The sequence below is a fragment of the Malaclemys terrapin genome, chromosome 17 (genome assembly GCF_027887155.1).
Source record: "Malaclemys terrapin pileata isolate rMalTer1 chromosome 17, rMalTer1.hap1, whole genome shotgun sequence".
Lineage (NCBI taxonomy): Eukaryota > Metazoa > Chordata > Testudines > Emydidae > Malaclemys > Malaclemys terrapin.
Window position 1 is genome coordinate 13,940,587 of NC_071521.1, and position 15,629 is coordinate 13,956,215.

The 15,629-nt window shown below is 48.7% G+C and overlaps 1 protein-coding gene across 1 annotated transcript; it reads right to left on the reverse strand.

The window, feature by feature from the left end:
- Positions 1-6,516: 6,516 nt before the first annotated feature.
- DPM2 (dolichyl-phosphate mannosyltransferase subunit 2, regulatory) lies at positions 6,517-12,966 on the reverse strand. The gene is made up of 4 exons (XM_054007364.1): positions 12,826-12,966; positions 9,630-9,719; positions 8,087-8,189; positions 6,517-7,808 (listed from the first exon to the last, which is right to left on the reverse strand). Exons 1-4 carry the CDS (start codon positions 12,964-12,966, stop codon positions 7,750-7,752), a joined length of 393 nt encoding a protein of 130 aa, XP_053863339.1. The 3' UTR covers positions 6,517-7,749.
- Between the last annotated feature and the right edge of the window lie 2,663 nt (positions 12,967-15,629).

Genomic DNA, 15,629 nt, shown 5'->3' on the forward strand with positions numbered 1-15,629 from the left:
AGCTCTGGGAAATGCAGCAGTAACTGTTAAGTCTAATTACGACACCGTCAGAGCCAGATTTTCATGTAACATGGGTGACCAGTTGTGTGGTGCACAACCACTGCAAGTGTGCGAGCAACTCAGGTTAAGTGCAGCTGAAACCTGGGCAGGCTGCAGCACCCAAGAGATTTTTTTTTCTCCCACTGAATGACGGCAGATGCACCAGTAACTTTACTAGGTAGAAGTTTAGTGACCACATTAGGGCCATCCTTCCCACTCCTGGCATTGAGCCAACTGCCCCTCATCATTCTCCTGATTGCTTGTATTGTTATTGATGGGAGATCTGCTGCGGACTGAGGGGGGTATATGGACCTGCCTTTGCAGGCTCAGTCCTGGCCCAGCATTCAAAATAAATTACCCTGAGTTTCAGAAGTACTGAGAACCATGGAGTTCCCACAGACATTGGGGGAACCACAGGTGCTCAGCATCTCTGAAAATCAGTCCCAGAATGACACTGACTCCTCTGCCCTGGGCCAGAGCTCTCTGAGTATGGGGCTTCAGCAGCGATTGGCATGGGGCAGACTAAAGCAACCAGGACGGTCATGACGGAGGCTGGAACTGTGTCCTCGTCTCATGCCTGTGAGGAAGACAGGCCTTCAGATAACCCCCAGTGCCTGCATTGCACTTTCCAGCCCAGGAGCAAGGAACCATTTCACACCTTAGTGCTGGGGGGAGCTGAAGCCCAGAACGGGGAAGTGACTTGCCTGAAGTCATCCAGTGAGTTGGTGCCAGAGTGGAGAATAGAAGCCAGATCCCGACTCCCAGCTCTGTGCTCTGATCCCAAGAACAGCCCTTTCCAGATCCGGGGTGGGGGGCAGGAGGGACTCTAGCCACCTGCAGGAGCCCCAAGGCCGGGGGAGGGACTGTGCCATGCCCTGCAGGATCCTGTTGAGAATCACAGGCAGCACACCTCAAGCAGAACACATACCGTATTCACCCGAATAGCCCCTTCCTTCCACGCTGCTGGATACTTTTGTACTGTATGAATAAGAATAGCATCTGGAGCAACACGGGCCAGGATACAGCTCCCAGGGTTCTGGCCCCTCGTGCGTTGGGATGAAGCGGGTGTCAGGGGTGCATTCCTCTCTCTTACCCCGCCGTCGGACACATTGTGGCGGGAACGATGCTGTCCACTGACTCGCCCCGCTCAGGGCAGATCTATGTTACATACCATGACCTCCCTCAGCCATTACCGCAGTTCAGCTCCAAACCGTGGGAAACCGGAGGGAAACGAGCCGAGAGGAGACAAGGCCCTGGTGGGCAGCACCACAAAAAGTGCACAGTGGGAGCCAGCCAGGCAGCTGCCTCAGCCCAGCTTTGTCAGCACATTTCAGTGACAGCCCATGTCTTCCTGTGTGTGGCAAGGAGCCAGGAATCCAGGCAAAACCACGGCCCTTTCAAAGAGGCAGCTTAGCTGAGGCACGGGCCCTAGGGCCTGGGGACTCTAGTGTGGGGTGGGGGGAAGGACTTGAGGCCTCACTCCTGGATGGTACTCACCATTCCTGGGATTCACTTCTGGCCATCCCCTGACAGGGTGTCAGGAGAGCCCTGTCCCCTAACTCTCATGGGAGAAGCTCCCACCGTCCTCCTGCCGTCACCCTTGAAGCAAGTGCAGGTTCTGCAACCAACCTGTCCCCTTTGGGGTTTTCCTCCTGGCTTCCCCAGTTTAATGGTCAAGTTTCCTTCATTTCCCTTTGGTCTTTAGGAGGAAGAGGCTGGGGTTGCTTCTCTTGTTGGCATCTCTCCAGGAGTGAGACAGGACTTTCCACCCCTAGTACAGGACTCCCGTCCTTGCTTTGAGGGTGCCACTGCAGGAGCTGTTGTAATAATTGGGGTCTAGCAGGCCTCCCTCAATTGTGAGCTCAACTGGCAGACAGTGGGTGAAAGGTCACATTTGACAATCACCTAGAACAATAAATGCTGACAGAGAAAGATACAAAAGGGCGACAAAGGCTGGCTTAATCCAAACAAAATGTTCTACTGACACCAACCGAGGTCTGCGTTAAGATTGTGACTGGTAAACTAGAGGAGAATGGAATCAGAAATTAATGGACCAAACTGGCCTGTAGGATATTACGCCTAACTGGTGGTCACCCATCACCCCCCTTTGGGATCCTTTAAAGAGATTTGGGGGGAAAATGAATAAGGGGATTTCCTCAAGCAAAAGTCAATAAAGCTCTGCTTTGCTCCAGAGACTCTGTCCTTCATTGGTGAGCCTTGAGCACTGGCACCTCCAGCCCAGCGCACTGTGAGGCCGCCTGGACCAGTGAGGACCCCTGCCTGATACACGCAAGATCCTGCTCTATCTTCCCTTCCTTTGAGTATTCCCTTCCATTGCCGCTCTCTTCCTCCTGTCCTCATTCTCGGCTTTTCACCTGATCCTGGAATCAACTGCACTGCATAGCACCAACATGACAGGATGAGATGGCCCATCCAGCTCTGCCCAGCTTAAGAGGGACTAATGAAGAAGAGGAACATGACCAGCCCAGCCAGATGATGTCCTAGACTGGGGAAGTGAGTCAGAGTCCAGAGCAACAGATGTCATGGCCAACCTGCCAGCCCAAAGCATCTGTCCATGACTAACTACCATGTATCCTGAGAATGTCAACAAAAAGCTGCATTTCCCCACGCTTGCTATCCTTTCTCCCCTCCATTTCTGTATCTCGGCTGTCAAAAGCAGAAAAAGTAACCATCATTAACAGTGGCCAACTCAACACTGAACAACAGAACTAACCCTTTCTTTCCCACTAAGAAAGATTGCTTGAAAAAAACAAGAGACTAAGCAATCTTCGTATGTGGCCCCTCCATTACTGCAAGTCTGCAATCAAGGTAGCCCATTCTGTACGATCCTCTGCTAATCTCTTGATGGATGAATAGTCCTTTTAATCCACCCAGGATACCACATCATCCATCCAATATCTTCTTTTTCTGTCTCATGTTCTTTTGCCATCAACTTTCCCTTCCAGGGCTTGTAAACATGCATCGCCCACAAAACCTCCTAAAATATGCCCTGGAAATCAAATCTTTCCTTTTCATAAGATCTCTAACTAGGGTTTCATAGAATATCAGGGCTGGAAGGGACCTTAGGAGGTCATCTAGTCCAACCCCCTGCTCAAAGCAGGACCAATCCCCAGACAGATTTTTACCCCAGGTCCCTAAATGGCCCCCTCAAGGATTGAACTCACGCCTCTGGGTTTAGCAGGCCAATGCTCAAACCACTGAGCTATCCCTCCTCCCTTTGCTGAGTTCCAATCATCTCCAATACCTTTTTGTTGGTTGCATGGTCTAGCCATGAGATTTTCAGAATTCTTCTGACCCACAATTTGAAGGATTGTAGTTTATCATTGATTGTTTGAATGTCCATATTTCACAGCTTTCATTTAACATAGACCAAATGTAAGCTTTTAAGAGTCGGAATTTAGTCTTCAGATTTATGTCCCTTCTCACCAGATGTTTATTGCTCCACAATGTCTCTTCCGCTCTTGCTAGTCTGGTGCTGACATCCCATCTTCCATCTTCAGTAATGATCCTTCCAAAATAGCAATCATTTCTCACGTATCAGCGATACCCTCTCTGAAAAAGGGACTTTGGTAAGTTTGGATTGTTTGTTTTGCAGAATCTCCCCTTTTCACTTTGAAAATGCTGTGCGTTTTGTTCTCCGTTCTTCTCTTGCGTATTCCAATCAATACACCTCCAAACTTTGACATGCATTTTTGAGGGTGTTTGTCATGGGACTAAATAGGCCGAAATCTCTGTCTTTGAAACCCTGAACTGCATTTCACTAAGTAGTGCTAATTAGTGACAAGGTCACACTAACCCTTTTGACTCTCTGGGCCCACTTATTCCACTGAAATTAACACAGCAGAGCTCATGCCCGGCAGTTCTCCCTCTGCCAGGGCTCTGAGGTTCAACCTACCTCATCCAGTCCTTGCTAAGCCTTTGCCAGAGGAAGTCCCCGAACATGCTACAGTTAAACTGAGCAGCTGGGCCACACCCTAGCAGGAAGGGTAAGAAAGCAACAGGCAACAAGGAACCCAGAATCTCATCTTCCTTTCAACACATGCCGCACATGGAGAGCTGGGAGAGAGCACAGGGGCTTGCTCAATAGACATGGGTGTTCATTTCTTCTGCCACGCTTCTAAAGCAATAAGGGCGTTAACATTGCTATGACTAAAGCTCAACTGACTGGCGCTGCTGAGCTGTTTCAGACTTTGCTCCAAAGACATCTCCAACCCACAGGGGAGCTGGTGGCCCCGAGCATGGCAGGGCTCCTTCCTGCTTGAAGAAGGAGCAGACACCTCACCCACGGTGAGCCTTCGGCCCTGTACCTTCTAGAACATCTCAGGAGGGAAAAAACTGCCTTCCCTTTTGGCGAGAGACAGAGGTGTCTCTTTTAAACCCGTTGTGCTAGAGTAACCCCGTGAAGACCCTGGCAGAAGCACTCCAGGGGGAGCAGAAGGCAGCAGGCTCCTGGGAGAAGAGCGGGAAATCCCCTTCTTCTGGGACATTTCACACTAAACTGGACCACTCGCTGGCAAGCAGCAGTCTCTGGGTCCTGTGCTCATTCCAGCAGGACAGGCTGCCTCCCACAGTCCCTCCCCCCTGCTCACCAGCCCCATTGGACAGCTGAACCATTCTCCTGACTGACAGGCCATCCTGACACACACACACACACACACACACACACACACACACACACTCTCTCTCTCTCTCTCTCTCTCTCTCTCAGTTCAGACTCCACACAGGGTTCATACTTGCCCTTATCCGTGAGCCTCTCCAGTGAAAATGCTTGGGAGAGAGAGTCCCTGGGCTTCTTCCAGTGACGCAAGCAGAATCCCTGGGATTATTCCAGCAGCATCCTAGGGTAGGTGGCTGGGGTTAGAAGACACAGGGAGTGGAAGCTGGAGGCAGCAGATCCCCGAAGGTGGGTGGGAGGAAATGAAGCAGCAGCAGCTCCAGGGCTGGCAGGCTAGGAAAGGTGCCTGGAGTTGCTAAGAGATGAGCTTTTGCTTCCTTTTTTCCCCAAAGCGCTCGGGGGTGGAGTGACCGCATACTCCTGGGAGCTGCTGCCGTGTCTCATATTTCCAAGTGCTGAGGAAAGCAGCCCGAGTGGGAAGCAAGAGAGCTGGAGCAATAGGTGGTGTAGAAAGGAAACGGGGGAATTTAGACTAGCCCAACCCCCACCACCTCTGACCCAGGGCTCACTCGGCCCAGGGAAGAGGTCAGTCCCAGCAGACTGGCCCGCTGCGGGGAGGGCATTGGCAGCAGAGCGGGTACACAGTGCAGCGAGGGCCCCTTTGCCGCAGGGCTCGAAATAGAAATGTCCTGGCTGGAATCTTGCTGTTCTCCCCCTATAGCCCAACCCCAGTGGGAAAGCGCCAGAGCAGCAGCTGCACGTGGGGCAGAAGGAAAGAGATGAAAGAGCCACCCCGAGGCTTCCCGGAGCAGAGGCACATGGGGAGCCAGGAGCGATCTGAATATTAGAGCCTCCAGCGCAGAGCATATGGGCGGCCCCGGTCTTGGCTGAGAGCGGCCTTCTGCACTGGCCCTGGCCAATGGGGAGCAGGTAAAAGGGAGCCATTAAAGATCATTGTTATACCACAGGGGACTTTCACACAGTACCTAAGAGTCCCCTCCTTTTGCAGTTTAATGGAGTCACAGCAGTAGGTGCAAACCAGGCATGTCTGTCTAAGGCAAGCTGGCGAGCTGGTTCATGACCCTTTGGGTTTGGCAGCTGGCCGATGTCCTCCTTGGAGTTTTGTGCCCTGGGCCCCACTCTGTTCTTTTACCATTTGTCTCGTAAGATGCTGTTATCAGGTTTGCTTCTTGGCTGGTTAATTCTTTGACAGGCTCTGGCGTGATACTGCAGAAAGGCTCCCTGGAGTTGTGCTAGCATCTGCTCCGGGCAACAGGGCCTTCATAGACCGAGGAAATAGCACATGCAGTTCTTACCACTGCTGCTGGAACAAGAACCCAGCTTTGATGGCGTCCCAGTGCCGACAGCTCAAGAGTGTTAGCAGACGGCTCAGGAAAATGAGAGATGCCACGAAGCACCTAACCCCCTGAACCCAAGCCTTGGCTATGGCATCTCTGCACTTTAACTGACCAACCCTTGATTGATCCTAGAGAAACTACAAATCTGCACCCTCAACCCCATTCCCAACATGCTGCCCCTTGGCATCATGCCTGATCACCCTGCTCCAGAGGGGTCTCCATGTCACGTACCCAGCTCTCTAGCATGCAGCAGCTCATGGTAGAATACAGGACTCAACAGCAGAATGAGGACAGGAGCGAGAACCGGTCACATCCCAGCAAGGCTTTCACAGAGGCTGCACAGTGCTCCTAAGGTTACATGCAGGCTGTTTTCTGATTCATTGATCTGGTGGCAAGATTTGCTTCCCATAGTGTCACTTTGCACGCGCGCGCGCACACACCCCCCCGCACACCTAGGGGGCAGTGGAAGAACATAGACAGAGATACTGCATAATATTTATTGAGACTCCAGTTCTTCACATTCAAACAGAGCTGCCAGGACTCTACCTACAGGGTTTGAAGCAAGTCAGCATGCTAAGGCGTGAAAACACCCTGCTGCTTCAGCCCTGCCTGGCGCAGAAAGAGCACGGCTCCAGGCAGCTTGCATGCTCTTCCCCCTCACAGTCCTATGCTAACCAGGAACGTGGAAAATAAAGTATAAAGCAGAACCAATGGCTTCACTGGACCAGTATTAATACCACATTTATCAGGACAGTATCTGAGCCCCTCTCCCCTTCTTCCTCAGTTGCTGTTCAGCAGAGCAGGACTTTCTTCTCCATCCCCATTGAATGCATGCACACTGTGGAGAATAGAACAGCATGGAGAACAGTGGTGCACCTTCTACACAACAGCAGAGGACCTCACCTCTTCATTACCTCCTCTGCACAGTGGGCCGTGAAGGAGGCTATAAAGCTTGTGGCTTCCCTGTAACATGCAATGCATGGTGGACAGGCCACCGTTCCCCTGACTAAGACAGAACAGACAGCCTGTGTGTGCATAAGAGCAGGTGGACTGGGGTGGAATGAGACCCCTCGACAGTAACACTGTTGGTACAAGATGCTGATGGTTCACCACTCCTCCAGTAGGTAAGTGGCGAGGGGGATCTCTCCCCGACCTGTCCTCTGAGCCTTAGAGAGGAGCGCTTTTTTATCCATGATTTTGTTTTTTCACATATTGGATCCACTATAAAAAAATCCTAAAGTAACCAGTTAAAAAATGAAAGAAACAAACCAAGTAAAGGAGGCGTCTGCAGCAGAGAGGAGGAAAGTCACTGAAGTCTGAGCCCTTTGCTCACTAGCACTGCCTGGTGCCAGAACAGTGTCACCTTAGCACAGGATACACAGTGCAAGAACTGTAGAGTCCAAAGCCACCAGTCTGCTAGGATTATCCCTAACCTGGGTACAAGTTCAGCAGGGCTGGTGTTCTGGTCCCTCACTAGAGGAATCCTGTGGGTCAGACAGTTTCACTTCCCTTTGTTCAGTACATTGTAAACTATAGCTGGATACGAGTCTCAGGGTAGGGATCATGGAAAGAGGGCGCAGCAAAGTCCAACGTCCATTCAAGCATGTGACAGAGTCTTAGAGTGGAGTGTGCTCTTGTTTCTGCAGGTGAGAGTCTTGTCCCTGTTGAGACGCTCCAGGCCAGGCACCTTCTCCTGCCTCTCCCATCCTGCTGTCTTCAGTCTGATTTCTTTGCAGGTTTTCTGTTCTTCCACATCACAATCACTACAAAGACCCCTAACACAGGAAAGAGAGAGAGACTGAGTAAAACAAAAAAGCCACCGCAGCTGCGGTGGCTTTTTAAACACACTGCTGTGAGAAATGGAACCTCATCACAGAAGGAGAGAGAGGCAATTCCACTGTGCAAAAGCTCACACTGGTGGAATCACAGTCACACACAGGGCACTGCTGTGAGGAAGCTCCCACCACATGAGCTTTAGATGCTGGCCATTCACTGCTGTCAGCAATCAGATGAAACAGTGACCAACTTTTAAAGAGATCAGAATGTGACTCACCTACAAACAGCACCAGAAGGAGCCCTGCGATGACAGGAATGGTAACCGAATACTCTCTGGGCAAGAAGAACTTATGAATCCCATGATCGCTGTCAATGAAGGGCTGCAGGAAACAAAAGCGAAGGGCACCACTAAGTCGGGCAATGCAAAGACAACTCTCTAGCCCCCGAAGCTTTATGGTTGCAGTGCCAGGACAGTTAACCTCCAGAGCTACAATTAACCGTAGGCTTGAAAACGAACCCCAAGTAACGAGAGAACATGCCTGCTCAATAACCTAGACTAGCGTGCAAGAGGGACTTTAGCTACAGCTGTAGACAGAGAATGTAATGAGCAAAGGGCAGCTGAACAAGTATCCATGGTAGCGTAGTAAGCATGTGACACCGGGGATGTTAGAAGTGCTGCTGTCTAGTGGCTTGAGCATAGGAGCAAAAAACCTCAGGGGATCTAATTCAGATTCCCTCATTGCCTGGGACTGAACAAACTGCTTATCCCCAGGAGGGTTTCAGCTTCCCTCGCTTGGAAAGTCACTGTACTATTTACGCCACTTCACAAAGGTGTTGCAGGTGTAGTTAAACGCTGCAGAACACTTTGCACCTATACCCATTGCTACCAGATAACCCCTTTTACAGCATAGGGATGTATAAAGTTAACCGGTAAGCATTAGGCTTACCGGTTAACCAACATTAACCGTTAACCTCAGTGGCCCCGTGCTGGGCCGGCCAGCCGCCAGCCCCGGCTCGGCCAGGCCCACCGGAGCTACCTCGGCTAACGGTTAACCGGTTAAACAATATAATTTTAATCGTTTAAACCAGTTAACTTTTTAAACCGATATTTACAGCCCTAATACAGCGCTCTAACGTTCAGAGAGTGTACAAACTATACAGGGTTTGTAACAGCAGAACAATAAACTTTTGAATTCAGAGGGGGAACCCAAAAACGTTCAGAGCTTGGACTGGAAGCTGCCAGGGATTTAGATGCCAATCCAAAGCTTTAACAAACCTCTCAAGTCTGAAAAACTGGCCTGGACAGCTCAAAAAACAAAAACAAAAAAAGATGACTTCCTTGTATGATTTCCTATATTTCCTGCTTTTTACTGGGCTGAAGATCCCGCATGAATGGACTCTCGTATTTCAGTTCTGCCACTTCCCATGCAAACCAGAAAACAGATGGGGCATGGAAATGAAAAATAATGGGAGAACAACCCTTTTCTGAAAACCCCAGAACTGTTTTGGGTGAAGGTTCAAATGTGTGGAATGCAGCAGTTCTTGCTTTATCCACACCAGTGCACCTACCCAACAGGGTGCACTGCAACGGATAACCCTATAGTTATTCCTTGTGGTTGACCTTTGGGTGAAGGTTCAAATGATCAAGATTTTAAATGGCAGACTGGGCAAGAAGGAGTTTTTAGTAATTGCTTTTCAGCTTACACATACCTAGACAAACAGAGTAACACCTCTAAAGAAAGTCTAAACAAACAAACAAACACACACAACAGTGAAGCCATTGAGACTGCAATAACCAGAGTATGTGCGGGGATCCGTACCAGTATAATAATCCAGATGGTGTAGTAAACAAAAAGGAGGAGGCTAAAGGCTACCAGGCCAAATCCCACCAGTTGGTCCATTGCTGTAGCCTGGAATATAGGAGAGTAAAAAGTCAAAACAATTCAGATCCTCCAACTGACTTATAGTCAGTATAAATGGCACAATGACATTTAAAGTACAAGGGAATATTACAGCACCTAGTATAGTGGGGACCTGGTCCATAACGTTGACCTGAATTTGATGGGTTAGTTGATCTGGCTCGCCACTGATCGCATCTGACCAGAAGATTTATAGGTTCTTGCCCAGTTCAGACTAGAGGGTCCGTGAACTCAGAGTTCTATATCGGGAGAGGACTCTCGGGGTGCTTGGCAAAGACACTTACACTGAGGACAATACCAAATTGATAAACACTTTATTGAGATTAACAAAAGAATAATAAATGCTATGAAATTTATGACTGCAAAACAGTAAAAGAATTCCAAAACTCCTGGTGGTAACGTTCCTATTATAAGTTTCAAAGTGGTAGCCGTGTTAGTCTGTATCAGCAAAAACAAACGAGGAGTCTTTGTGGTACCTTAGAGACTAACAATTTTATTTGGGCACAAGCTTTCGTGGGCTAAAACCCACTTCATCAGATGCATGGAGTGGAAAATACAGCAGGCAGATATATATATATATATATATACACAGCACATGAAAAGATGGGAGTTGCCATACCAAGTCGGGGGTCGGTTCTAATGAGACAATTCAATTAAAGTGAAAGTGGGCTATCATAATACATTACAATTCACTTTAATTGAATTGTCTCATTAGAACCGACCCCCGACTTGGTATGGCAACTCCCATCTTTTCATGTGCTGTGTATATATATATATATATATATATATATATCTGCCTGCTGTATTTTCCACTGCATGCATCTGATGAAGTGGGTTTTAGCCCACGAAAGCTTGTGCCCAAATAAAATTGTTAGTCTCTAAGGTACCACAAAGACTCCTCGTTTGTTATTCCTATTATAAGTACCTTAACTTAACATACTCACACCCTTCCTTGAGGACCCGATAATAGGAGGTGAAGGACCAGCCTCACTCCTGGTATGCCTGATAACACAATGATGCCAGCATTGGCTTCCCCAGTAGTTAGGAATGTTGAGTAGTTCTACTACACTACACAAGCTAAGCTGAAAGCGTGATAGAAGATAGACGGATAGGTAGATAAAAGGATAGTCTATAGAAGATAGGAGGACAAAGAAAGGAAAGAGCTAAAAGCCCCCTATGATATCCTTACAAGGTATTTTATAGGATCCTGACGCTATGCAATTCAGGCCCAACCTACTATACCCAAATCTTATTTCTGTACCTAAGAAATTTATGGGTAATCTTATCCTATAGGTTAGTGGATTATGACACTTACTCTCTACAGATTATCTCACTCCAAAAACTGCCAACCTAGGCTCTCTTGGTGACTTCCAGGTTTGTGGTATACCCTGCGGTTACCAACCAGTTGCAGACACTGGATAAATCCGTTCAGTGTTGTGTGTATTTCCTCCCTTTGGTTCCTCAAAGTTCAGGGACCATTCCTATCTGTGCCAAAGGTTGCCAGCTTTTATGCTGATTTACTCTTAACTGATTATACTTTTAGCTATTTAGCGGATCTTACTGGATACAGGCCAGTAGGCTTCTTGCATTTCAGCAAAACTTATTCTATGTATAATTATTACGAAACACATATCATATGCTTCAACACATCCTAATTTCATAGGAATTAATTCTGATAAAATATAAGAATGAAATAGATTAATTCAGAAAGAGAAACAGATTATTTGATACAGCTGGCTGGATTAGTAGGATATAACAGCTAGCAAAATAATCCTAGGGGCTACAATAACTAGCACTCCTACCTGCTATGGTAGTACAAATAAATAATGCAGTTTTATGTATCCTTTCAAGGTTGCAGTGTTTATTCAGCTCCTGGCCATGAAGATACACCACTGTAGTTTTGGAACAAAAGCCAAAGAAGGAAAAATACTTGGCAAAAATATTGCCATAAATGTCTCCGTGATAAAATCCATCCCTTCTTGCTCTGAAATAGCGACAGATTTCTTATCATGTTTTTGTGAGATGCTCATCATCTTGTGGGTCACTGCAGTTACTCTTACTCAGAGCCTACAGCAATGTCCCCTGTGCTATGATCCTAGAAATCTCAAGCTAAGCGGAGTCAGAGCAGATCAGTAAGTAGATGGGAGATCATCTAGGAAAACCCAGGAAGCTGTCAGAAGTATTGGTGGTGATTCACTGCAGTCAGCACTGACTTTGATCCCAAAGGGTGTTAAGAGGCACTGTGCTACTGGGGTGTCTTTTTTTTTTTTTTTTGGGGTAATGATATGGAAAACCAAGGTCCTGAGCACCTGAGATTATTAATGAGCCCAAGTCACTTTCTGAAAGAGCAGGGATGTTAACTTCCCCTATCCTGGCCAATTCTAATTCACATAATTAGGGCCCCTGCCCAATCAACTCCTGAGTTCAATTTATTTTGATAATCTTCACACCTTGTGTTTCATGAATGCTCAAATTCCTCACCTCAACACAACATTAACACAGCCTCATTGTGAGGCCAATATAATCCTATGATTCAAGCACCAACATGTTCACCTATGAGACTCCTAAGGTGCTGATCTTCATCGCTGAAAGGCAGCCACCTCTGGGGCGGAACATGGATGCCATTCTGCAATACTAAACTATACTTTGAAAGACAAGTGAAGGGGGAATCCCTCAACCAAGAGCAACTGGGTGATGGGGGTGGAGGTTGGATCCATGGTGGGGAAACAGAATGTCATGAACAGGGTTGGAACCTGGCCTGGACACTGGGGTTAACCCTGCGCGTGGGAGCCTCTGGACCCCCAGTGCCCAGGTCCTGGGGTTTAAATCATCCCATGAACGCTGCGGCTCCAGCAGCGCAGCACCGCCCAGCAACGGGGAAAGCCCCAAGGGGGAATTAACCCTCCACTCCAAACTCATGCCTGCCTCCCCCAGCTGGCGGGGGGGGAATTAACCCCTTCGCGCCCTCCCCCGCTGAGCAGGGGGGATTAACCCCTTCACGTCCACGTCCCGCCTGCCGCCGGGCTGAAGGGAAACCAGCCCACACCAATTTCCTCCCCCAAGGGGCTGGCGGGACCCACCCATCCCCCCTGCTCACCATGGTCCCCGCCGAGCGCTGCCGCTGACTCCCCGCAGCCCGCCCACCAGGCTCAGACACTTCCGGGAGCACCGGGCCAATCAGCAACCAGCATTTAGGCCTCGCAGCATCACGGGAGCTGTCCCGGCACAATTGCATCATGGGGGATGTAGGCTCTAGTGCCCTTTCCCCCAGGGCATTATGGGAAATACAGCCTCTAAGTGACTCCTTCCCCCTGGGCATCATGGGAGATGTAGGCTCCACGTGGCCCTTCCCCCCAGGGCATGATGGGGGATGTAGGCTCCACGTGGCCCTTCCCCCCAGGGCATCATGGGGGATGTAGGCTCCACGTGGCCCTTCCCCCAGGGCATGATGGGGGATGTAGGCTCCACGTGGCCCTTTCCCCAGAGCATCATGGGGGATGTAGGCTGCGCTGCAGGCTTGTCTCTTTCCAAGCTGCCGGGGACTGTGGTGTGGGCAGAGGCTGGGGGTGTGACTGTTACAGACCTATGCATCATTCATCATGTGACAGCAATCAATGTAAACCCCTAAATCCTTTGACATGGGGAACTTCAAGGGGGCATGTGCTGCTCAAAGTGGGCCCCAACTTTCCTTTTTGTAAAATCAAGATGTTATCAAACATAAAGCCAATGCTGTGCGTCCGGCAAGGGGTTTCTTTTTAATTCCAAGAGAAAGAGCCCACCTTCTCCTTTCCACCAAACAAACCTTCCTCTGCTGTGTTTGTAGAACCAAAGAGTGGAACTAACTATAAATAAAAGCCAACTTTAGGCTAGCTCCATTGCCCAAGCAAGGAAGTGCAAAAGGAAAACAGACCAGAAAAACACGTGCTGTTTAAAATTATTTCCAATAATCAGGAGCTAGAAAATTCCTTCCCACCTCTCATCAGGAGATTTTACAAAACCAACGTTTAGTTTGTGTCCCACAGAGAAAGGCTGCGTCCAGCTCCACTCCTCAGTCTAGCTGGGCTTTAATCAATATGCCAGGAGGATCCCACCTCTGGCCCCCTTCAGATCTCTTCCCTCAACTGGGAGGCTGGGTGGGTTTGCTCTGGTATTTGTCACCTAAGTTCCAGCAGGATCAGGTCCCAGACATGTTCTCCGTGTAGGATGGGACGATCAAACATTCTGCTTCTGAGCTGTTTGTGGTTCAATTTGGGGCACTCCTCCCAATAGACAGGATGCATAAAGACAACAAGGAATCTGGTGGCACCTTAAAGACTAACAGATTTATTTGGGCATAAGCTTTCGTGAGTAAAAACCTCACTTCTTCGGATGCATAAAGGTGAGCCTCTGTAAGTGCCTGATGAAGGGTGGGACAGGTTTGATCAACCTAGGTGTAGTGATGCACCTGGAAAAGTTTCTTGAGCTCAACGGGTAGCTGTCTCAGGAAGAACAGGGAAGAGGGCTGGAGGTCTCAGCCTTGTTCAGTCACTGTCACTCTTTCAGCAAACCTGCAGACTTCACTGCCACAGGCTACCTGGATTCAGCAGCATGTTTAATATAGTCAGGTAAGGAAGAAGCTGGTTGGTTGTGAACCAAACAGAAACATTCCTTTTAGCATGCATGGCTGCAGCTCTTAGGCTAACATTAAAGGGCCAGATAGAACAGGGACAGTAAGCAAGGCTAGGTGGTTGTATAAAACTGTCAGGAGGCAGAAGATTACATTTCCATTGAGTGATTTGTTGTATGGGGTAATGTTTTCAAAAGCACCCAAGTAGCTTAGTAGCCAGCCAGTAGCCTAAGTCCCACTTTCAAAGGTGAAAAGCACTTTTAGGAGAAAATCAGTGAGACTTTAGGCTAAGTCACTTGGGTGCTTTTGAAATGTTTGCCCTAGATCTAGTCACAGACCACATGGGAAATAGTCATGTGCGACTGGTGGAAAGCTGGGGAGCATGCGGAAAACTTCAGAAAAAAATTTGTGACCATGTCAGAAATAGAATCATTCTAGGAAAATGCAGGATCCACCGAGCCCACTCCCTTCTGTTTTCTCTCTTAGGGACCCCAGCTCCAGGGATAAAACCACCTGCTATATTGGCTACAGACAACATGACAACAATGAATTTAATTACAGCAACACTACGCACATCCTCACTGTTACTTATCATGGTAATGAGATTAAGTGTAAGAAGCGGAGGACTTCAACCTAAGAGCTTGTCTACACAGGGAAATTTACTGACATCATTATGGCGTAAAGTTGTACTTTAAATAATTGGTACGGAGGCTAAAGGATCCCCAAACTCAGAGGGAGGGGGGAAAACGGGCAAGATTAGCAGGCTCAAAAGGAAAGGATGCAAGCCCTGGGAAATGAGCCCCCCTTGCCTAGAAAGAGGACTGCAGCAAAATGCTGTGTCACTTCTCCTGGGGGTAGAACTGAGCTGTAGCTCTCCCCAAGTCACCCACCAAGCCTGTCCCCCAGCAGTGAATCAGACCCTTTAAATACTCTGCCTTAGGGCTTGTGTACATGGGGAAATCTACCACTATAACTAGGCACACAGTAAAGCCACGTTCACTGCAGACACTGACAGATTCCTGCATGGAATTCAGCTGTTGCTTCAGGTTCCCCCAGAAAACCAGCTCTGGCCTTTGGGGCCCAAGAAGACCAAACGTGGGGTGGGGATGGCCAAGACCAGTTCATAGATATGGGGGAGGCACTTGGGCCTCCAATGAGATGGGGAGGGTTGCTCTGGGCTTAGCGTGACCAGATGTCCCAATTTTATAGGGACAGTCCTGATTTTTGGATTTTTTTCTTATATAGGCTCCTATGACCCCCCCACCCCATCCCGATTTTTCTGGTCACCCTATCTG